Here is a 23,769-nt window from a genome sequence, read left to right on the forward strand (position 1 = left end):
CCACAGTTCTATATACTGTCAATTTTTTTTCATAAAATATCCTCTCTCCTATTTTTGTACACCTTTGCCTGGCAAACTTCTATTTTTGGAGATTAAGCTCAGGAACCAACTATTCCAGGAAGCCTTTCCTTTTCCTTTCTACCTCTCACTCACCCTTACCCTGTCCTTGAGTTCCTAAACCATCTTTTGTTTATATGCATAAAATAGTTGTAAACATATTATAATCAATCAATTTTTCTATCAGTTTCTTTTTTTTCTTTTTTGAGACAGAGTCTTGCCCTGTTGCCCAGGCTGGAGTGCAGAGGTGGAATCTTGGCTCACTGCAACCTCCACTTCCTGGGTTCAAGCAATTCCCTTGCCTTAGCCTCCTGAGTAGCTGGGACTACAGGCGAGCACCACCACGCCTGGCAAATTTTTGTATTTTTAGTGGAGATGGGGTTTCGCTATGTTGGCCAGGTTGGTTGCGAACTCCTGGCCTCAAGTGATCTGTCCACCTCGGCCTCCCAAAGTGCTAGGATTAAAGGCATGAGCCTCCATGCCCGGCCTGTGTCTTTTTTAAAAAATTGTTTTTAGAGGCAGGGCATTACTCTTTCACTCAGGCTGGAGTGCAGTGGCACAATAGTAGCTCACTGTAACCTTGAACTTCTGAGTTCAAGTGATCTTCCCTCAGCCTCCTGAAAAGCTAGGACTACAGGCATGTGCCACCATGCCTAACTAATTATTTTATTTTATTTTTGTATAGATGTGATCTTGCCATGCGGCCTAAGCTAATCTCGAACTTCTGGCCTCAAATGATCCTCCTGTCTTGGCCTCCAGGAGTGCTAGGATTACAGGCATGAGCCAATATGCCTGGCCCAGTCTCTTCTTTTAGACTCTAGATTCCTTTAGTCATTAGATGAGACTGTATAGGTATGCAGGAGTCATTTAATTGTTTTGTAATTTATTCTAAGAGTATTGGGAAACCATTCGAGAATTTAAGTATGGGGTAATATGATGTGACTTGAGTTTTGTAAAGATCACTTTAGCTTCTTGTTTAATAGATTGGAGGGTTTCAAGAGTAGATTTGGTTTAGTGTGAGTTCTGGAGCCTGATTTCCTGATTCCACCATAAACTAACTGTATAATCTTGGATTGTTTTTCCTTCAATTTCCCCATCTGTAAAATAAGGATAAAATAGTAGTACTTTAGAATTGCTATGAAGATAAAATAAGTTAAAAGAACTTAGAATAGTATCTGGCTGGTGCCTCACGCCTGTAATCCAGCACTTTGGGAGGCCAAGGCAGGTGGATCACCGGAGGTCGGGAGTTTGAGACCAGCCTGACCAACATGGCAAAACGCCATTTCTACTAAAAATACAAAAATTAGCCAGTGGTACATGCCTGTAATCCCAGCTACTTGGGAGGCTGAGGCAGGAGAATCGTTTGAACCCAGGAGGTGGAGGTTGCAGTGAGCCAAGATTGCACCATTGCACTTCAACCTGGGCAACAAGAGCGAAACTCCATCTCTAAATAAATAAATAGTATCTGGCACATAATAAGCAGTCAGGTGTTACCTTTTATATTGTTATTTAACAAGTATTTGTGTGCTTATAGCATACTAGGCACTGGACCAGATACCATTATCAAGCTGAATTGAACAAGTGAAAAAAGCATTGAAATTAATATGGAGACAAAACTTTGGGCTCTAATAATGTCTCTAAAAATTGGAATATAGGCCAACCCCAGTGGCTCATGCCTATATCCTGGCCCTTTGCGAGGCTGAGGCGGGAGGATCACTTGAGTTCAGGAGTTCATGATCAGTCCAGACAACATAGGGAGACCGTGTCTCTACAAAAAACAAAAAATTAGCCAGACATGGTGGCACATACCTGTGGTCCCAGCTAGTCAGGAGGCTGAGGCAAGGTTGTACACAGGAGGTTGAGGCTGCAGGGGCTGTGTTCATGCCACTACACCTCAGACTGGGCAACAGAGTGAGACAGTGTCTCAAAAAAAAAAAAAAAAATTAGAATATAAAACAATTTGATTATTGATATGTTGTAATTCTGGAGTTGTTTATTTGGATTTCTTTGACTTTTTTTTTATACTAGAGGCTCCATTATGAATTGAATGAATCATTGGGGAACATTTTTTGAATGAATGATTCTTCAGTATGACCCTTTCCTTTCGTTGTAAGTTTCTCAGATTTACAGCTTGGTAATTTGATTTACAACTTGGTAATTTTTTTACTTTTTTTTAAATTTTAATCTATTATTGTTATTTTTTTTTGAGACACAGTTTCACTCTGTTGCCCAGGCTGGAGTTCAGTGGCGCCATCTTGGCTCACTGCAACCTCCGCCTCCTGGGTTCAAGTGATTCTCATGCTTCAGCCTCCCAAGTAGCTGGGATTACAGGTGTGCACCACCACGCCTGGCTAATTTTTGTATTATTAGTAGAGATAGGGGTTTCACCATGTTGGCCAGTCTGGTCTTGAACTCCTGACCTCAAGTGATCTGCCCACCTCAGCCTTCCCAAGTGCTTGGATTACAGGCTTGAGCCACTGCCCCTGGCCTACAACTAGGTAATTAAGAAATTAATTTTCTGAATATGCTGTACTGGTATTAAATATATTTCTATAATGAAGGACTTTTTTGTAAACTATGTCAGCTTTATAAGTTCTGAGTTTTTGTATATCAATTTATGATAGCTTTTGTTTTTGTTTTTTTGTTTAAAGGAGAAACAGTAATTGATGTGTAAGTGGGTAATATATGGGGAAGCTAGGAGATTTGCTTTATTGTGATTTAAGTGAGTAATTTTTTTAAAAAGACAAAATAGGCTGGCCCACAATCCCACCATTTTGGGGGGCTGAGGCAGAAGAATTGCTTGAGGATATGAGTTCAAGCCCAGACTAGGCAACATAGCAAAACCCCATCTCTACCAAAAATTTAAAAAACTAGACAGGTGCATGCTTGTAGTCCCAGCACTCAGGAGGCTGAGGCGGGGGGATCCCTTGAGCACAGGAGTTTGAGACTATAGTGAGCTATGGTTGTGGCACTGCACTCCAGCCTGGGTGACAGAGTATATAACAAAGCTGGGCATGGTGGCTCACACTTTTAATTCCGGCACTTTGGAGACTGAGGCAGGAGGATCCCTTGAAACAAGGAGTTGAAGACCAGCCTGGACAACATAGCAAGACTGTTTCTACAAAAAAATTAAAAAAAAAATTTGGCGTGGTGGCATGCTCCTATAGTCCCAGCTCTTGGGAGGCTGAGGAGGGAGGATCACCTCAACCCAGGAGGTCAAGGCTGCAGTGAGCCGTGATTGTGCCAGTGCACACTAGCCTGGGCAACAGAGTGAGACCCTGTCTCTAAAAAATAAAAATAAAAATAAAAAAAAAATAATTAAAATAAAAAGGACAAAATAGTATACATCTATTGTGTTAAAGAATTAAAAGGATTTGTAGTTGTTTTTGCACAGGAAAGTATTAATAGCAGTTAACTTTGGGCAGTGACATTGGGAGATGGAGACATGCTTTCATAACTAAATTCTATGTGGTAAGTAGCAGAGAATTAAAGAGGAAAACAATGACTAAATAAAATAAATATAGAAACAAATATATATGTGAGGCAATTTACAAGCGTACTTGGTTTATATGAGTGAATTCAGACACCATTAGCTTGGTTCTAATATGGTCCATGGAAACTGTACTGAAATAGAATTTAACATGTTTCGTTCAGTTCTTGTTTCATTATTAGTGTTTGTTTACCTACTTTATATTCACAGGGATGTGCATGCAGTCTGTCTTTGGGATGATAAAGGCCCAGCAAAAATTCATCAGGCTTTAAAAGAAGATATTCTTGAGTTTATTAAGCAAGCACAGGCAGTAAGTTCTACATGCTTATTTTAGACTTGTTTTAAAACTACTCAGATAATATCATATTTTATAATTTTGAAAGTAGAACTTCTTGAAGTAATTTCAAAATATTGCATTGACTTTTGACACATTTGTTAAATAAATTTATTAATGAAATGATCATCATTAGTTGGATTATTTTTTTCCCCACAGTGATACTTCTGTCAAGAGGGTACATATTATATTTAATTAAAAGATGCGATAGCAAATTCAGTTTTTTATATTTTTTAGGAGTCCCCACCACCATTATTTTTTGGCTACACATCAGTCCACACAAATCTTTTTTTTTCTCTCATGACTAATACCTCTTCTCAAGTTGACAGTAATTTCTTCAATTCCAGATCCTTCTCCAATTGTAATTTCTTTAGACTGTCCTTTGTATTGCTGTTGCTGAGCTGAAATTCAGCACTGTTGTATTGCTGTTACGTATAAATGGCTAATAATATCAAAAATCAAAATCTCATTTTTGATCAAAATCAAAAATTTTGATCAAAAATCAAAAGCTCATTTAGGCATTAGATTTGTTGTGCAAGAGTTAGTTGTTTTTTTTTTTTTTCTTTGACACCTTGTAATGTTGTTTCAAATCAGCCACGGCCTCTCTTATGAATAAATCCCTTACCATTTTGAGGAGGACCCTAAGGACATGAGATTATTTTCCTTTCTATAACATGAGCTCTGGGGCAGGGCACAGTATCTCAGGCCTGTAATCCCAGGACTTTGGGAGGCTGAGGCAGGCAAATCGCTTGAGTCGAAGAGTTTGAGACCAGCCTGGGAAACATAGTGAGACCTTATCTTTATACAAAATAAAAAATTACCCAAGCGTGGTGGTGCACCCCTGTGGTTGCAGCCACTCAGGAGGCTGAGGCAGGAGAATTGTGTGAGCCTGGAAGGTTGAGGCTGCTGTGAGCCGTGATCATGCCATTGCACTCAGCTTGGGCAGCAGAGTGAGACCCTGTCTCAAAAAAAAGCAAAAAAAACAAAAAGGTCTGGTCTGATAGCTAGAAGGCTAGGCTAGAATTTCTTATTCTTTAGTTGGATCATTCCGTTAATGTCTTGTACAACATTAGTAAAAGTTGTTTGTTAAATCGTGTTATTAAATACTGAAAGGTGCTTAGCAGTTGAAAATTAAAACTGAGTTTTTTCTATATATGACTTAAGATATTGAAATCAAATATATGATTGGCATATATTTTAATTTTGCTAGTAGCCACTACCATGATGGAGTAAGACTAATCTATTGGATATTACTTAAGAGATTAAGTGTTTTATTGATAGTGTCTTGACAAATTTTTTAAATTGTAGTTTTATAGGAAGTTATCTTTTAATGAAAATCTGTTTTCAAGCACTTAGAAAATTAAACGTTTCTGGATTAAGAAAATGTGGCACATATACACCATGGAATACTATGCAGCCATAAAAAATGATGAGTTCATCTCCTTTGTAGAGACACGGATGAAACTGGAAACCATCATTCTCAGTAAACTATCGCAAGGACAAAAAACCAAACACTGCATGTTCTCACTCATAGGTGGGAATTGGAACAATGAGAACACATGGACACAGGAAGGGGAACATCACACTCCGGGGACTGTTGTGGGATGGGGGGACGGGGGAGGGATAGCATTAGGAGATATACCTAATGCTAAATGACGAGTTAATGGGTGCAGCACACCAACATGGCACATGGATATACATATGTAACAAACCTGCACATTGTGCACATGTACCCTAAAACTTAAAGTATAGTAATAATAAAAAAAAAAGAAAAATGTTTCAATATCACAATTTAAAACTATTTTCTTAGAAACTAATTTAGAGATAGTTTCTACTTGCATTGGGAAATGTACCACGTTTTCTTTTTATGACTTGATAAAGATAAATTATGTTTATTTCAGATTGATAGAGCTTTATTCTTCAGTTTCTGGAAATAAACTTATAAAGAATTACCTTAGATGTTATTAACAGATGTTAAAAAATATGCTGAACACTGGCAAAAAAAGTAGGGGAGGGTTTCACTGTAACATGACTGAATAAAGTCTGGAAATGTAGACCTCAGCAAGAACCCAAGAATGGGATTTAGCACCACTAATTCTGAGCAGTTAATAGGAATAGCAATGCCAGACATGGGTCTTAAAAAGACCCATCTTGAAAAGATTTTTAAATGCTTAAGAAACTTTTTTTTTTTTTTTTTTTTTTGAGTCATTTTACTTAGGCAATCTTCAATTGAACATACCTTGTTAGGAAGAACCAAATCTCCCAGATGGTTGAAGGGCAATATGCACCGAAATGTTTATAACATTTTTTAAAGAACAAAAAAAAAGTAAAAATAAACATAGGTGGAGTCTTTTTTGTTTAACCTAGATTAACACGACTGTTTTATTTGTTCACAATTCTGTGGCTTAGCAATTTGGGCTTGTCTCAGCTGATTTTGCCTAAGCTTATTAATGCAGCAGCAGTGAGCTGTTGGACATGGTGGTCTAAGAGAGCATTAAAACACATATATGGTTTTTGATGTGGCTTTCTCTTCCCTGTATGGTTTGTCATTCTCAAGGAAACCAGCCTTTGAGATGAAAGTGGAATCTGCAATACCTATTCATGGATAGGCTGAGAAATCTTACAGTGTTACATCGGTGGCATTCTGTTGGTCAGAGTAAATCACAGGACCAGCCCAAACTCTAATAGTGGGGAAATACACTCCACCACCTTTTTTTTTTTTGGAGTTGGATTCTCACTCTGTCGCCCAGGCTGCAGTGCAGTAGCGCGATCTCGGCTCACTACAACCTCTGCCTCACGAATTCAAGCGATTCTCCCGCCTCAGCTTTCCGAGTAGCTGAGATTACAGGCGCATGCCACCATGCCTGGCTAATTTTTGTATTTTTAGTAGAGATGGGGTTTCACCATGTTGGTCAGACTGGTCTCAAATTCATGACCTCGTGATCTGCCCGCCTCAGCCTCCCAAAGTGCTGGGATTACAGGCATGAGCCACCGCGCCTGGCGTGACTCTACCACCTTTTAAAAACTTGAGATATAATTAATATACCATAAAATTTACTCTCTTAAAGGTTATGATTCAGTGGGTTGTAGTATATTTCATACAATTGTGCAACCGTCACCCAATAATCTCAGAATATTTGCATCACCCTAAAAAGAAATCCTATACCTATGAACAGTCACTCCCTTCTCCCAACCCACTAAATCGCTAATCTGTTGTCCATGTGGATATGTCTATATTTGACATTTTCTGTAATTGGAATAATAATATGTGGCCTTTTGTGACTAGTTTCTTTCACAATATTTGTTTCTCTTTATGGCCAAATAATATCTATTGTTTGGATATACCATATATTATGGGGTTTTTTGGTTTCTTTTTTCATTTGTTTAGTTTTTTTTTCTTTCTGAGACAGGGTATTGCTCTGTCTCCCAGGCCAGAGTGCAGTGGTACAATCACAGCTCACTGTAGCCTCAACTGCTGGGGCTCAAGCAATCCTCCCACCTCAACCTCCTAAGTAGCTGGGACCACAGGCACACACCACCACACCCAGCGAATTTTTTGTATTATTTGTGGAGATGAGGTCTTGTTATGTTGCCCAGGTTGGTCTCAAATTCCTGAGCTCAAGCAATCCTCCCGCCTCAGCCTCCCAAAGTGCTGGGAGTACCGTATGAGCCACCACGCCTGGCCCATATATTGTTTATCCGTATTTCAGCTAATGGATATTTGGGTTGTTTCTACTTTTTATCTATTTTGAATAATGCTGCTATGAACATTCGTATACAAGTTTTTTTGTGAACATGTTTTAATTTCTTTTAGATATAAGAGCTTGTATAATAATTTAAAAGTTATGTACAATTTAGATTTTGGCATGAATATGTTTTGTTCTTAATTTTTCATAGCAACTGCATTTATTTCAAATTGGTACACCTCTTTTTTTCAGCGAGTACTGAGCCATCAAGATGATACGGCTTTGCTAAAAGCATATATTGTTGAATGGCGAAAGTTCTTTACACAATGTGATATTTTACCAAAACCTTTTTGTCAACTAGAGATTACTTTAATGGGTAAACAGGGCAGCAATAAAAAATCAAATGTGGAAGACAGTATTGTTCGAAAGGTAAGACCATTTTTCTCATTGTTTTCCTAATATTCTTCAGAAAGAGGGTAATTTGGAAGCATTTGAAAGTAATTTGAACTTTTAAGTGGGTTTTTCTACTTCACATTCAATTGCTTTTCAGCTCTTACTAGATTTTATTGAATAACATTCTTTTTTATGTCTTTAGCTTCAATCTTCTTTCATCTTTTTATGTGGTCTTAAGCTATAGATCTGCATCTTCAACCATTATCTCCTTTACTTTTCCTTTTTACTTTCTCCTTTTCCTAATATTATCTTCAGTATTTTATTTCTCTATTCTTTCTTTGTACTTTTTTTTTTTTTTTTTAAGAACTAGAGTGTCACTCTGTTGCCTAGGCGGGAGTGTGCAGTGGCTCCGGCTGCTCACTGCAACCTCCGCCTCCTGGGTTCAAGCAATTCTCCTGCCTCAGCCTCCTGAGTAGCTGGGACTACAGGCATGTGCCACCACACCCAGCTATTTTTTTGTATTTTTAGTAGAGACCAGGTTTCACCATGTTGGCCAGGCTCGTCTCGAACTCCTGACCTCAGGTGATCCACCTGCCTCAGCCTCCGAAACTGTTGGAATTACAGGCGTGAGCCCCCGCACCCAACCTATACCCTTACTAGAAATTAAATTACTTTTTTCCCTCTCTCAAAAATTTCCTTTTATTAGGTTACCTTGTGATATCTTTATGTTTAATTGTGGCTAAACTGCTATCTTTATAATTTCCCTTTTACTTAATTCTTCTATTATAAATTCAGTATATACTGTGTTTATTTTCTATTTAAAAATTGTGTCAAGTAACCAGTCATGATTTAATGGAAAGAACTCAGTGCTGAATATGAAGGGTCTCCTAGGTTTCCCTTTCAACTCTTCAAACTCTGTCCTCATTTTCCATATATCTTTCCACTTCTAAGAATCAAATGGAACTGTAGATTTGAAAAGTAAAAAATGCCATTTGAACCTTAGTCAATTTACTGTTTACTGTTATGGTTATAGTAAAACACTCAGGCATTACAATAGTGTAACCTGGGCATTGTTGCCCCATCCCAGCCTTAAAATTTGCTCTGATGTTGACAGGGATACTGTAAATTTAGATACCCAGTGGTTCTTCAGTGATAGAAATCACTGCAATATGGGAAATTTTTGCCAAGAAAAAAAAAAGTGAAAAACACTTCTGGCTGCTATTTAATTTGTAGTCTCATAATCTTGTTCTCTTTTTTTGGCCATTCTCTATTGGTTGTGGGAAGCAGCATCCACTTAGTGATCAAGTGTATCAATTCTGGGACCACAGTTTTTGGATTCAAATCTCAGTGTTGCCACTGATGAGGTGCATAAATGTGGAAAGTTAGCTTTGCTATCTGTACCCCAGGTTTCACATATCTAAAGGGGGGATAATCATAGTACCTATATCAAGATTATGAGGATTAAATGAGTTATATGCGTACAATACATAGAGCAGTCCCAGGTACAGAATGAGTGTTATAAAACTGTTAACTCTTGTTGTTATTGTTGCTGTCATGAATGTATCTCCTACATCTGACCAAGTTTCTTGGAGTACTGATATAATCACCAATGTTTATATGCCATTTTTATCATTTTAATGGAACATCTAAACAGTAGATTTGCATACTCTTTTATAAGGTCCAGTGTCAGATTTTCAGTTGGTCCTTTTTGCATATTTTATGTGTCTTTAGAAACATATGCATATGTCTATTTCAAACACACCAATATATCTGAAATTCAACCATGGAACTACAGGAGAATAAACATTTTCCATGTATTATCATAGTTAATTTTTACAACCACTGAAATTTGCACTATTATTTTGACCATTTTACACATAAGAAAGCAGGTAAGTAACAGCTGGGATTCAAATCCAATTGGATTCTGAAACATTTGTTCTTTATTTACTTTTGTTTTGTTTGAAATGGGGTCTTGCTGTGTTGCCCAGGCTAGAGTGGAATGGTGTGATCTTGGCTTGCTGCAGCCTTGCCCTCCTGGACTTAAGTGATCCTCCCACCTCAGCCTCCCAAGTAGCTGGGACTACAGGCGCATGCCAGCATGCCTAGCAAATTTTTGTATTTTTTGTTGTTGTTGAGATGGGTCTTACTGTGTTGCCGAGGCTGGTCTCAAACTCCTGGCCTCAAGTGATCCTCCCACCTTGGCCTCCCAAGGTTTTGGGATTAGACCATGCCCAGTTGACCCTTCTTTACCATTATGCTAAATATACTGCTTCCCCGAAGTAGTCAAGTGAATGCAACCTAAGTTATTTTGAGATAGGGTCTTACTCTGTCACTCGGGCTGGAGGGCAGTGGCGTGGTCTCGGCTCACTGGGACTACAGGCGTGCACCACCACACCTGGCTGTTTTTTTTGTAGAGATAGGATTTCGCCCTGCTACCCAGGCTGGTCTTGAACTCATGGACTCCAGCAGTCCACCTGCCTTGGCCTCCCAAATTGTTGGGACTACAGGCGTGAGCCACTGCACCTGGCCCAGGCCTACAAATTTGATTTGTTTTTTGGTGTTTGTACATGATACTTTGTATATTAATAATCGAAAATTACGTTACAATTTTTTCTTGTTTTCCTAGCTTATGCTTGATACATGGAATGAGTCAATCTTTTCAAATATAAAAAACAGACTCCAAGATAGTGCAATGAAGCTGGTACATGCTGAGAGATTGGGAGAAGCTTTTGATTCTCAGCTGGTTATTGGAGTAAGAGAATCCTATGGTATGTTCTGAACTTTTATGATCATAATTTCTGTTTCGTGGAAATTGTAGAACAATTATGGAATAGCACAATCAAAGTTATGTTTATTAGCATACAAAGTTACATCTACTTTTTGTACTAGATACCTTTTTTGAGAGCAGGCAATTGATAATTCTGCTTAAAAGAATGTATAAAAATTCATATTAATGTGGTTAATATTTTCTTCATGCCATTAATTTCTTGGCAAGTCTTTTTAGTGAACTAAATTAGATACATAAATTTGAATGTGTAGCTCATAAAAGGTAAATAGTTAATTAAAAGGTTAGGTATTTATGTTTTCAGGAAGTAAGTTACTTCCATGAAAAGTAATGAAAAGGAGAGCATGTAGGAGTACATTCTCTCTTACTTCTAATTTGTTTCCTGTGACTTAGAGTATGCTTCTTCCCCACGCTTCATCCTCCTCCTGGAAGCGTTTCTTAATTCCCAGAGTAAGTTAAGTTCTCTCATTTAGTGCTTCATGGTACCTGTGCCTCCTTGGCATAGTACTTTTGTTTAATTGTGTTGTTAGCACTGTGTCTTTACTGAACATAGAATGCGTGGCACAAAATCACTCTAGATAGGTATTTATTGAGTTAATGAACCTATAGAGTTACTTTTGACTGGCTTTTCTTCATGGCCCCCATATTCTTTTAGTTGTCAAGCCTTTAGATTTTCATTAGCAGTGCTTCTGAAATTTATTTGTTTTTAATTGAACTGCCACCAGACATTAAACTTTACATGCAGAGTTTTGAAACAGTCCTCTTACAATGATCTTATTGCTGTTGTTTAACCCATATGCTGTTCATAAGATTAATGTTTAAGCACTATTTTATTGGTATTTTTTCTACTTACCCCTTAAGTGGTATACCATGCTTTTTAAAAAAAAAAAAAAAAAAAGATGGGGTTTTGCTCTGTTGCCCAAGCTGGAGTGCAGTGGCGTGATCATGGCTCATTGAGCCTCCACCTCTCAGGCTCAAGCAGTCCTCCTATCTCAGTCTCCTGAGTAGCTGGGACTGCAGGCATGCACCACCACACCTAGCTAATTTTTTTCTTTTTTTGAGACAGTCTCACTCTGTCACCCAGGCTGAAGTGCAGTGGCATGCTCTCAGCTCACTGCAACCTCCACTTCCCAAGTTCAAGCAATTTTCATACCTCAGCCTCCAGAATAGCTGAGATTACAGGTGTGTGCCATCACACCCAGCTAATGTTTGTATTTTTAGTAGAGACGGGGTTTTGCAATAGTGGCCAGGCTGGTCTTGAACTCCTGACCTCAAGTAATCTGCCCACCTTGGCCTCCCACAGTGCTGGGATTACAAGTGTGAGCCATTGTGTGTGGTCTTAATTTTTCTGTAGACACATGATTTTACTATGTTGCCCAGGGCATCTTCACAACCATTTGTGATTTATCATTCTACCTTACCGTCTATTAACCTTGCAATCCACTTAGACAACCTAATCATATTTTCTTGTGCATTTCTGCTTCTGAATATTTACTTACCTTACTGATTTCCATTTACACAAATTCTATTTTATTCTTTAAGATTCAGTTTAAATCCCATTGCTTCTGTGAATGTTTTCTTGATTATTCAGTTAGAAGTCAGTTTCTTACCTATTCAAAAATAGTCTGTATTATCTGTATTGTTTATTTTTTACTTTACTGCTTTGTGCTGTTATCTTTATAAGTTTCTTATGGAGAAGGATTTTGTCTTATATAATTATATGTTCTCTTGAGCATTGTTACCTTGCACATAATGACTCCTCAATATTTATTTCATTTATTATACTCAAAATATTGATTTTGATCATAATTGGAGTAATACTTTGTTTTCTGTTTTTCAGTTAACCTTTGTTCTAATCCTGAGGATAAACTTCAAATTTATAGGGACAATTTTGAGAAGGCATACTTGGATTCAACAGAGAGATTTTATAGAACACAAGCACCCTCGTATTTACAACAAAATGGTGTACAGAATTATATGAAATATGTAAGTTAGAACTTAATATATGTGATAATTTGAGCAATTCCCTTGATATTCTTAAAATGATTGCTATTTTGCTTCTGGGCAGGCAGATGCTAAATTAAAAGAAGAAGAAAAACGAGCACTACGTTATTTAGAAACAAGACGAGAATGTAACTCCGTTGAAGCAGTAAGTAATTTTGTAATTGAACATTTTATGGGATTATTTGAAATACAGAAGCATAGGAATGGCAAATAAACAGCACAAATAACATTATTTAACAACCAACATTGTTAATTGATTTTAGTTCTTTTTGCCTATGAGCCATAGCACAACTTCATAGGAGGTATCTGTTCACAACACATTGTCCTTTGGAGCTGGTATGCGAGATCAAATCTATTTGCCATACCTGTTCTAGACTTTATTTAATATAATTAATTTTTGGTAAGTTTTCTTTTATTATGTTTTATGCATATCTAAAATTAACCATTTTGTGATTTTCATGTTGCAAGTAATATATGCTCCCTTAGAGATACAGTTGACTCTCTTTTTTTGTGCCAGTTATGTTCTGTGAAGTGGCTGCAAACACCAAATTAGTGAATAATGAATCATTTATTCCTAGGGGATATTTCTTCTCCTTCTGGGAAGATGTTTCAAACTTCATTTGTCATGAGGTAAAATATTAATTATTACTATTTTTAGAAACAAAGTCTTGCTCTGTTGCCCAGGCTGGAGTGCAGTGGTGCAGTTATACCTCACTGTAACTCCTGGGCATAAGGGCCCCTCCTGCCTCAGCATCCTAAGTAGCTGGGACTACAGGCACACGTCACTATGCCTGACGAATAAATATATATATATACACACACACTGTATCTTTTTTTTTGAGACAAGGGCTCTCTCTGTTGCCCAGGCTGGAGTGCAGTGGTGCAATTTCAGCTCACTGCAATCTCTGCCTCTCAGGCTCAAGAAGTTCTCCTGCCTCAGCTTCCCAAGTAGCTGGGACTACAACCGCATGCCAGCATGCCTGGCTAATTTTTTTATTTTTAGTAGAGATGTGGTTTCACCATGCTGCCCAGCCTGGTCTTGAACTCCTAAGCTCGGGTGATCCACCCACCTTGGCCTCCCAGAGTGTTGCCACTGCGCCCGGCCACCTGGCTAATTTTTAAATTTTATTTTTCATAGAGAGCAGATCTTGCTATGTAGCCCAGGCTGGTTTTGAACTCCTGGCCTCAAGCAATCCTTCCTGCTCAGCCTCCCAAAATGCTGGGATTATGGGCATGAGCCACCATACCTGGCCTCGAAATATTAAAAAACAAAAAACTGGTCAGTGATAGTACCATGGTAGGTGTTTTCTTTTACATGGAGGACTGACCTTAGGGTGCTTTAGTATAAGGAAAGTTAGAATCTAGTTGGGACAGTCTTGGAATTGTTGAAACACAACAATAGTATTTCCTCTGGTTCCTTTCAGTCTTTGGAGCCTTGATTTAGATTTGCATTCTCAGGAATAACATTCTAGCTTGCCCATAATCAAATATTTTTCAACTATGAATGGGATTAAAAATTTTTTTTTTTACTTTTGACTTTTCTTTGGCTTTGTCTATCTTAAGTGGTAGTCATGTTTATTTTATTCTTTGTTCAGAAATCACGCCAAGTTGGATGTCTTTTCCCTTTGGTTCTTTTAGTTTTTGTTTTGCTTGTCCTTGATTTGCAGTATGTATCCTCTTCGAGTGGTTGAAATAGTTTTGATATTGGCAAAAGGAAGGATAATTTAGTGGTTATTTTATCGAAGTTCTTTATAGTGATATAAATTCAGGTTTGGGCTACATTCAGAAGGCCGGGAAGGCTATTGACTTTTTTTTTAAACAGGTGGGCCACAGAGTTGTCCCTTAGGAAGATTAATCTGGTGACAGCAAAGATGGAAGACTGGAATGGGGAGGAGCTGGGAATAAGAAGTAGAAAGCATTTGCAGTAATTCAGGCAAGGTATTAGGCAGACCAAGTAGAGTTACAGAAGTGGGAATGGAAAAGACAAGGGAAGAGAGAAACTTCTTAGAGGTGGAACATTGTATCATGTGAATGGGGCTAGATATCACAGAGAATCAAGCCAATAATGTTTCTGAGGTTTCAGCCAGGGAGAACTGTGCTGCTACTGAGAGATTAGTATAAAAATAAGTCTTAGTGAGGGAGAAAGGATGAGTTCATTTTGGAGGATTTGGGTATTTGTTGTAGATTGACGTACCTGTAGCACCTGGATTGGGATGTTACAGTTTTATAAGGTGAAATTGTTCTGATCTCCTACTGCAATTTATATGTTAGTCATATCATAGTCACATTAAACTTATGAACTTTCAACTGTAAAAGGCCAACTAAAAGAATAAGTCCAGAGTAGCTGGGACTACAGGTGCATGCCACTACACCTGGCTAATTTTTTATTTTTTGAGATCGCATCTCACTATGTTGGTAAGGCTTGTCTCAAACTCCTGGGCTCGAGCAGTTCTCCCACCTCTACCACCCAGAGTGCTGGGATTACAGGCACGAGCCACGGCACTTGGCAGTAATGGTCAAAAGTTTGAAATGAAATATGATATTTGCATAGTTTCAAAGTATCTTCCCCAAGACATTTACTAAAGGAGAAGCCTGAAGACACCATCTTAATTAAGTGATCAAGGTGAACATCACCAGTAGTAGGACATGCTGACATACCCCGTGATAAGATGCACTGAGAAGAATACAATATTATTTCTGTTTTATTCTTGCCAAAAATGTATAATCTTACTGTAATAATAAGGGAAGATTAAACAATCGCAAAGTGATAGCCTACAAAATGACTAATATTCTTTAAGGTGTTAAGACTATAACAGACTGAAGGACAAAGGAACTGCCACAGATTGTATGAGAGTAGGAGAAATAACAACTAAATGCAACATGGGCTTGTGGATAGGATCCTGGAATAGGAGAAGGATATTAGTGGAAAAACTGGTGAAATGAATAAGACCTAGAGTTAAATTGATAGTATCGTACCAATACTATTTTCCTAGTTTTGATAGTTGTGCTATAGTTATGTAAGATGTTAATGTTGGGAGAAGTGAGGTGCTGTTTTTGTGCTAACTTTTATCATTAATGAAAATAAAGAAGTTGAAAAAATAAAGAATATTGGCTGGGCGTGGTGGCTCACGCCTGTAATCCCAGCACTTTGGGAGGCCGAGGCAGGCAGATCACGTGGTTAGGAGGTCGAGACCAGCCTGACCAACATGGTGAAACCCTGTCTCTACTAAAAATACAAAAATTAGCCGGGCTTGGTGGTGTGCACCTGTAATCCCAGCTACTCAGGACGCTGAGGCAGGAGAATCTCTTGAACCTGGAAGGCAGAGGTTGCAGTGAGCTGAGATTGCGCCACCGCACTCCAGCCTGGGCGACAAAGCAAGACTTTGTCTCAAAAAAAAAAAAAAAAAAAAAAAAAAAAGAATATTATGAAGAGTTCCTTTTTTTTTGAAACATAGCCCCCACGTGTCACCCAGGCTAGAGTGCAGTGGTGCAATCACCGCTCACTGCAACCTCTGCTTCCCAGGTTCATGTGATTCTCATGCCTCAGCCTCCTGAGTAGCTGGGACTACAGGTGCCCACCAGCACGCCCGGCCAATGTTTTGTATTTTTAGTAGAGACAGGGTTTCACCGTGTTAGCCAGGATGGTCTCGATCTCCTGACTTCGTGATACGCCCGCCTCGGCCTCCCAAAGTGCTGGGATTACAGACGTGAGCCACCGCACCCAGCCAAAAGTGATTTTTTTTTTTTTAAATAAAGTAAGAGTAATGCTATAGAGTGTATTGGTGGTGGTAATGCTTCTGCTGCTGCTTTTACTTTATGGAATATGGTCAGAAAAGGTCTCTTTGAGGGAATGATATTGGAGTTAAGACCTGAATGATAGGGAGCTAGCCTTGTGAAGATCTGAGACAGTCAAGTGTTGCATTAGATATCTGAAGCCCTACTCTTACAGTTTTATTTTTACTTATAGGAGAGCCACTTAGACCCTACTTAGATCTGATTTTACATACAATTCCAATAAGCTTGATTATCACTGGGTGGGCCTATAGCAGATGAACAGGAATGTATTTAATGTAAAACAAGGTAAGAGGCTTCCGAGCTGTGCTGCTGAACAGGCATGTTGACAGCAAAAAATAACACAACCATAAGAAAAGAGCAAGAAAAAAAATTAAGCCAAAATGCCTTTTGTGTTTTAAGAGGCAGAGCCTCGCTGTGTTGCCCAGGCTGGAGTGCAGTGGCTATTCACAGGTTTGATCATAGGGCACTGCATTCTCGAATTCCTTGCCTTCAGCAATCTTCCCACCTCAGCCTCCTGAGTTGCTGGGACTGTAGACGCATGCAACCACACCCAGCTTTAAGCCAAAATGACTTAAAATTTGTGTTTGGTTTTTAGTTTTTAGGTGATAGTCCTGCATACCTTAGTATTTCCTAGGGAAATTCAATTAGTATTTATTACGTACCCACAGTGTGTCAGGCATTATGCTAGTTGGGGATAATAAGATAGACCTAGTCTCTATCCTCAGGATGACACTAGAAAAAAATGGATTGTTTATACAGTAGAGGAATAGAAAAGTGAATTGGTAATGTAAGTCTTGATCACTTCAGAATGACCAGGGCACCAATAGGGAGGGAGTGTATTACAGTGGTTAGGGTCATACGTGTTGGAATTAGATGAGGATTTGAATCCCACAGATGTTATTTTACCAGCTGTCTGCATTTTGGGAGGTTATTCAACCTTTGTAGTCTCTCTTTTCCTAACTATAAAATGGAATAGGCCGGGCGTGATGGCTCACGCCTGCAATCCCAGCACTTAGGGAGGCCGAGATGGGTGGATCATGAGGTCAGGAGTTCAAGACCAGCCTGGCCAACACGGTGAAACCCTGTCTCTACTAAAAAAAATTCAAAAAAATTCGTTGAAAGTGGTGGCACGCACCTGTAATCTCAGCTACTCAGGAGGCTGAGGCAGGAGAATAGCTTGAACCCAGGAGGCGGAGGTTGCAGTAGGGAGAGATCACACAATTGCCTGGGTGACAGAGCAAGACTCTGTCTAAAAAAAAAAATTAATACCCTTTTGTATTAGCAGAATTAAATGAAATATGATATATTAAGCATTTGAGCACTGTGCCTGGCATGGTAGCTTTTACTGTTAGGCACTGGTTCAGAGAAAACTGCTTACTAATTCTAAGACAAGTAAAAACTATTTTACCATCTGTGCAAAACTGATTTAAAAAGCTGAATAAGCAACTAGGTCACAAGTTATAAATTATTAACTTTAAAATAAGTACTTATTAACCTTCAGTATTTTGGTATTTCAGGCATGGTATCCTCTCCACAGAGGAGGTCTAAAATTAAAAAAAAAAAATTAAGCTTGGTGTTCAAAAGGCAAGGTGATCCAGACTTTTGTAGTGCCACTAATCATAATAGTACAGAAAGAATCTTAGTCAAACTAGCAAGGCCAGGAAATTAATTATCGAATACATTACAGATATCCTTGTATGGTTAAGAGCCTGATAATGATAGAGTAGAATCATAAAGTGGGGGAACTTAAGATAATTTTTAGTTCAACTCTTACGTTGTAGCTGAGGCAAAGCAAACTATTCCTTATACAGAGCTATGTAACTAATAAAAATCAGAAATGCTTTTTTTTTAAACAAAATTTGAGTGAGGTAGAAATAATTATGCAAATTGAATACCACTAAAAGAATCTGGCTGGATGCCGTGGCCCACGCCTGTAATCCCAGCACTTTGGGAGGCCAAGGCAGGTGAATCACCTGAGGTCAGGAGTTCGAGACCAGCCTGGCTAACGTGGTGAAGCCCTGTTTCTCCTAAAAATACAAAAAATTAGCCGGGCATGGTGGTGCATGCCTGTAATCCCAGCTACTCGGGAGGCTGAGGCAGGAGAATCGCTTGAACCCGGGAGACAGAGGTTGCAGTGAGATCGCGCCATTGCACTTCAGCTTGGGCAACAAGAGCGAAACTGCCTCAAAAAAAAAGAAAAAAGAATAAGAATCTACCATATCTCGTAGCCTACCTGTCTCACCTTTCATTTTCCAGACCTATAAATTCATTCATTCAACAGGTACTTACTGGAGTGCCTGCTGTGTTTTATGGCAGGCATTATTTTTGAAGAGTTTATAGTCTTGCTATAGAGGAGGTTAAAACATCAAGCACATTGATGGTTAAAGTGTTTCACCTTGCAGACCTCTGGGGAGAGATTGCTATGGATTTAGAAGTTGTGCTCATCTCAGGCAAACATACAGGAGTTGATGGCATATGGCAAAAAGTTTTTTTCTTCACGGAAGCTAGCAAAAGGAGACAGAAAGGGAATACAAGGTGAGAGAGATGGCTTATCACTATACTTTCCATTCAAGATGTATTTTCAAATAATAAGTTATATATTTAGGATCAACTATGTATATAGTAATTTGGTAAATGGGAAGAAATACAAAAGAGGAATAACATGATCTCTGTCCTCAAGAAACTGACTCTCTGGTTAGGACAAGACTCATTTGAAATAAGGAGAGAATTCTGTCTAGCAATCTCCCTTCTTTTTGCCTAGGTAAAATAATTTTCTGAAGGATTTTTTTAATATATAGAAATCTATACCATAGTTGTTCTCTTTATTTTTTTAAAAAAGCTTTGTAATGAAAGTTTTAAAATATTTACACAAGTAGAGAAAATACTATAATGAACCCTACCCCCATACCCAGTCTTCCAGATTTTACAGTTATCATTATTTTGTCATGCTTGTTTTGTTGATCCTTCTTTTTCTGTTTTCCTTCTTTTCCATTCCTTCCTCTCTATTTCCCTCCCCGTTTTGCCCCCCTTCCCTCCTGCATTCCTACATTTAAAAATAAATTTAAGATGTTGCTCATTTTTACTCCACACACATTGTATTAGTCCATTTTCACACTGCTATAAAGATAACTACCTGAGACTGAGTAATTTATAAAGGAAAGAGGTTTAGTTGACTCAGTTCCACATGGCCTGGGAGTCCTCGGGAAACTTAAAATCATGGCAGAAGGCAAAGGGGAGGCAAGGCACATCTTATGTGGTGGCAGGAGAGAGAGAGAGAGTGTGCAGGAGAAATTGCCACTTTTAAAACCATCAGATTTCGAGAATTCCCTCTCTATCACAAGAACAGCATGGGGGAAACCATGCTGATCCAATCACCTCCCACCAGGTCCCTGTCTCAACACGTGGGGATTACAATTCAAGATGAAATTTGGCTGGGGATACAGAGCCAAATCATATCACAGTCTATATTATAATGTAACCTGTATGCACTGTAGTATTACTAACCAGTTCTCTAATGATGACCATTTTCATTGTTTATAGTTTATTTCTTATAAATAGTGCTTTCTGGAATATCCTTAAATGCCGCTATCTTTTTAACATCCTTGTGTATACATCTTTTCTCACACTTGGCTTCCTCTTGGAATAGAATCTCCTGGAAATTAGATAGCTGAGGTGAAAGTCCCTGAACCTTTTATAAATTGCTACACAATAAATACCAAACTGACTTTCAGGAATGTAGTCCCATCAACAGTGTACTTGTTTATCCATATCGTTGCTGATCTGAGTTTTGTCAGTCTATTGATTTTTACCAATCTACCAGTATCATAGATTTTAAAATATTTTTTGTGTGCATTTAAAAATTAATGAATATTAATAATTATAAATATTAAATATAATTATAAATATATAAAATAAATAATTAAATATTTATTTTATAAATATAAAAATATTTTGTGCATACATGCATGGTGTATGTATTTATGGGTTACATGAGACATTTTGATACGGGCATGCAATGCATGATAATCACATCAGGGCAAATGGTGTCAATCACCTCAATCATTTATCCTTTTTGTTACAGACAATCCAATTATATTCTTTTATTATTTTTAAACGTACAATTAAATTATTTTTTACTATAGTCACCCTGTTATGTTATCAAATACTATGTTTTATTCATTCTATTTTTGTTTTTGGTTTTTGTTTTGTTTTGTTTTGTTTTGAGACGGAGTTTTGCTCTTGTTGCCCACCCAGGCTGGAGTGCTATGGCGAGATCTCGGCTCACCGCAACCTCCACCTCCTGGGTTCAAGTGATTCTTCTGCCTCAGCCTCCCGAGTAGCTGGGATTACAGGCATGCACCACCACGCCCAGCTAATTTTGTATTTTTAGTAGAGACAGGGTTTCTCTGTGTTGGTCAGGCTGGTCTCGAACTCCTGACCTCAGGCAATCCACCTGGCTCAGCCTCCCAAAGTGCTGGGATTACAGATGTGAGCCACTGTGCCCGACTATTCATTCTGGTTTTTTTGTACCCATTAACCATTCCTATTTCCCTACCACCACCTCACTACCCTACCCAGCATCTGGCAACTGTCCTTTTCTCTCTATCTCCATGAGTTCAATTGTTTTAATTTTTAGCTTCCACAAATGAGTGAGATCATGTGAAGTTCGTCTTTCTGTGCCTGGCTTATTTCACCTAACACAGTGTTCTCTGGTTTCATCCGTGTTAATACAAATGACAGGATCTCATTCTTTTTTTATGGCTGAATAGTACTCCATTGTGTTTATGTACATTTTCATTATCCATTCATTTGTTGATGGACAGTAAGGTTGCTTCCAAATCTTGATTATAAATAGTGCTGCAATAAACGTGGGAGTGCATCTATCTCTTCCATATGCTCATTTCCTTTCTTTTTGGTATATAGCCAGCAGTGGGATTGCTGGATCATAAGGTAGCTCTGTATTAGTTTTTGAGGAACCTCCAAACTGCTCCATAGTGCTGGTACTAATTTACATTCCCACCATCATTATACGAGGGTTCCTTTTTCTACACATCCTCACCAATATTTGTTATTGCCTGTCTTATAGATAAAAGCTACTTTAACTGGGATGAGATGATGCCTCATTGTAGGTAATATCATCTGCAAACAAGGGTAGTTTGACATCTTCCTTTCCAATTTGGATGCTCTTTCTTTCTTTTGTCTGATTCCTCTAACTACAACTTCCAGTATTATTTTGAATAAAAGTGGTGACAGTGGGCATCCTTGTCATGTTTCAGATCTTAGTGGAAAGATTTCTAGTTTTTCTCCATTCAGTATGATACTAGCTATGGGTCTCTCATGTGGCTTTTATTATGTTGAGGTATGTTTGTTCTGTACCCAGTGTTTTGAGGGTTTGTATCATGCAGGAATGTTGGATTTTATCAGATGCTTTTTCAGCATCAATTAAAATGAACATATGTTTTTTGTCTGCCATTCTCTTGATATGATGTATCACATTGATCAATTTGTGTATGTTGAACCATCCTTGCATCCAGGGATAAATCCCACTTGGTCATGATGAATGATTTTTTTAAGGTGTTGCTAAATTTGGTTTGCTAGGCTGGGCTCAGTGGCTCACGCCTGTAATCCCAGCACATTAGGGAGGCCAAGGCGGGTGGATACTTGAGGTCAGAAGTTCGAGACCAGCCTGGCCAACATGGTGAAACCCCATCTCTACTAAAAAAAAATACAAAAATTAGCGGGCGAGGTGTTGGGTGCCTGTAATCCCAGCTACTCGGGAGGCTAAGGCAGGAGAGTTGCTTGAACTTGGGAGGTGGAGCTTGCAGTGAGCCAAGATCATGCCACTGCATTGCAGCCTGAGCAACAGAGTGATACTCTGTCTCAAAAAAACAAAAACAAAAACAAAACAAAAATTTGGTTTGCTAGTATTTTGTTGAGGATTTTTACATCAATATTCATCAGTGATATTGGCCTGTAGTTTTCTTTTTAAAATGTGTCTTTGTCTGCTTTTGGTATTAGGGCAATACTGGCCTCATAGAATGAGTTTGGAAGTATTCCCTCCTCTTCTATTTTTCAGAACAGTTTGAGTAGAATTGATATTAGTTCTGCTTTAAATATTTGGTAGGATTCAGCAGTGAAGCCATCAGGTTTCAGGCTTTTCTTTGTTGGGAGAAATTTAATTTAATTTTTATTTATTTTATTTATTTATTTATTTTGAGACGGAGTCTCGCTCTGTTACCCAGGCTGGAGTGCAGTGGCATGATCTCGGCTCACTGCAAGCTCCGCCTCCTGGGTTCACACCATTCTCCTGCCTCAGCCTCCCAAGTAGCTGGGATTACAGGAGCCTGCCACCACGCCCAGCTAATTTTTTGTATTTTTAGTAGAGATGTGGTTTCACCATGTTAGCCAGGTTGGTCTCTCTGCTGACCTCGTGATCTGCCTGCCTCTGCCTCCCAAAGTGCTGGGATTACAGGCATGAGCCACTGCACCCGGCCTGTTGGGAGAAATTTTATTATGGCTTCTATCTCATTATTTGTTATTGTTTGCCTAGAAGTTACAGTCCTTGTGGCCTAGACTGCCTTTGAAGTTTATTTGGAGCCCCAGAGTACTTTAGCCTACAGTGCGAGGCTTGCTAGAACTCAAGTCCTCAGTGCTGGAATGGGCGATTCACCTCTGTCTAGGGCTAGTCTAAATGCTCCCTCCATGGGCATGTGTCAGCTGAGTTCATCCTACTTTTGCTTTCTGCTGTGAAAGGGTGGCAGTGAGTTCAGTGCAATATCTCACAGTCGCTGCTCTCTCCCTCTCCCAAGCACACAGATTTTCCATGCCATACAGCTGCTGCTGGGGGATGAGGGAGGGGTAGCACTGGCGATTCAAGACTATCTTTCCTACCCCCTTCAGTGCCTCTTGCAGTGACATGAAGTTAAAACCGGGTGCTATGAGTGCTCACCTGATTTTTGGTTCTTATGAAGGTGTTTTTTTGTGTGTAGATAGTTGTTAAATTTGGTGTTCCTGCAGGAGGAATGATCGGTGGAGGCTTCTATTTGGCCATCTTGCTCCACTCCTCTATTTTTTATTATTTTTTTTAGAAACAGGGTCTCACTATGTTGTCCAGCCTGGCCTGCATATTTATTCTTATTCCTGACCATTTGTATTTATTCTTTTGTGAATTCAGGATAATCTTTCATAAACATCATTTTCATTGTTTTCTATCCAAAAACCAGAG

At 38.7% G+C, this 23,769-nt stretch overlaps 1 protein-coding gene across 1 annotated transcript in view; it reads left to right on the plus strand.

Moving 5' to 3' along the window:
* Positions 1 to 23,769, plus strand: part of CUL5 (cullin 5) — a 102,462-nt gene that overhangs the window by 36,110 nt on the left and 42,583 nt on the right. The window contains exons 3-7 of the mRNA XM_032167302.2: positions 3,758 to 3,857; positions 7,820 to 7,996; positions 10,587 to 10,728; positions 12,586 to 12,731; positions 12,814 to 12,894. Of these exons, the coding sequence (XP_032023193.1) occupies positions 3,758 to 3,857; positions 7,820 to 7,996; positions 10,587 to 10,728; positions 12,586 to 12,731; positions 12,814 to 12,894 (646 nt within the window). The remainder of the gene's footprint in view (positions 1 to 3,757; positions 3,858 to 7,819; positions 7,997 to 10,586; positions 10,729 to 12,585; positions 12,732 to 12,813; positions 12,895 to 23,769) is intronic.

This window comes from Hylobates moloch, unplaced genomic scaffold (genome assembly GCF_009828535.3).
Source record: "Hylobates moloch isolate HMO894 unplaced genomic scaffold, HMol_V3 SCAFFOLD_11, whole genome shotgun sequence".
In the NCBI taxonomy this organism is placed as follows: domain Eukaryota; kingdom Metazoa; phylum Chordata; class Mammalia; order Primates; family Hylobatidae; genus Hylobates; species Hylobates moloch.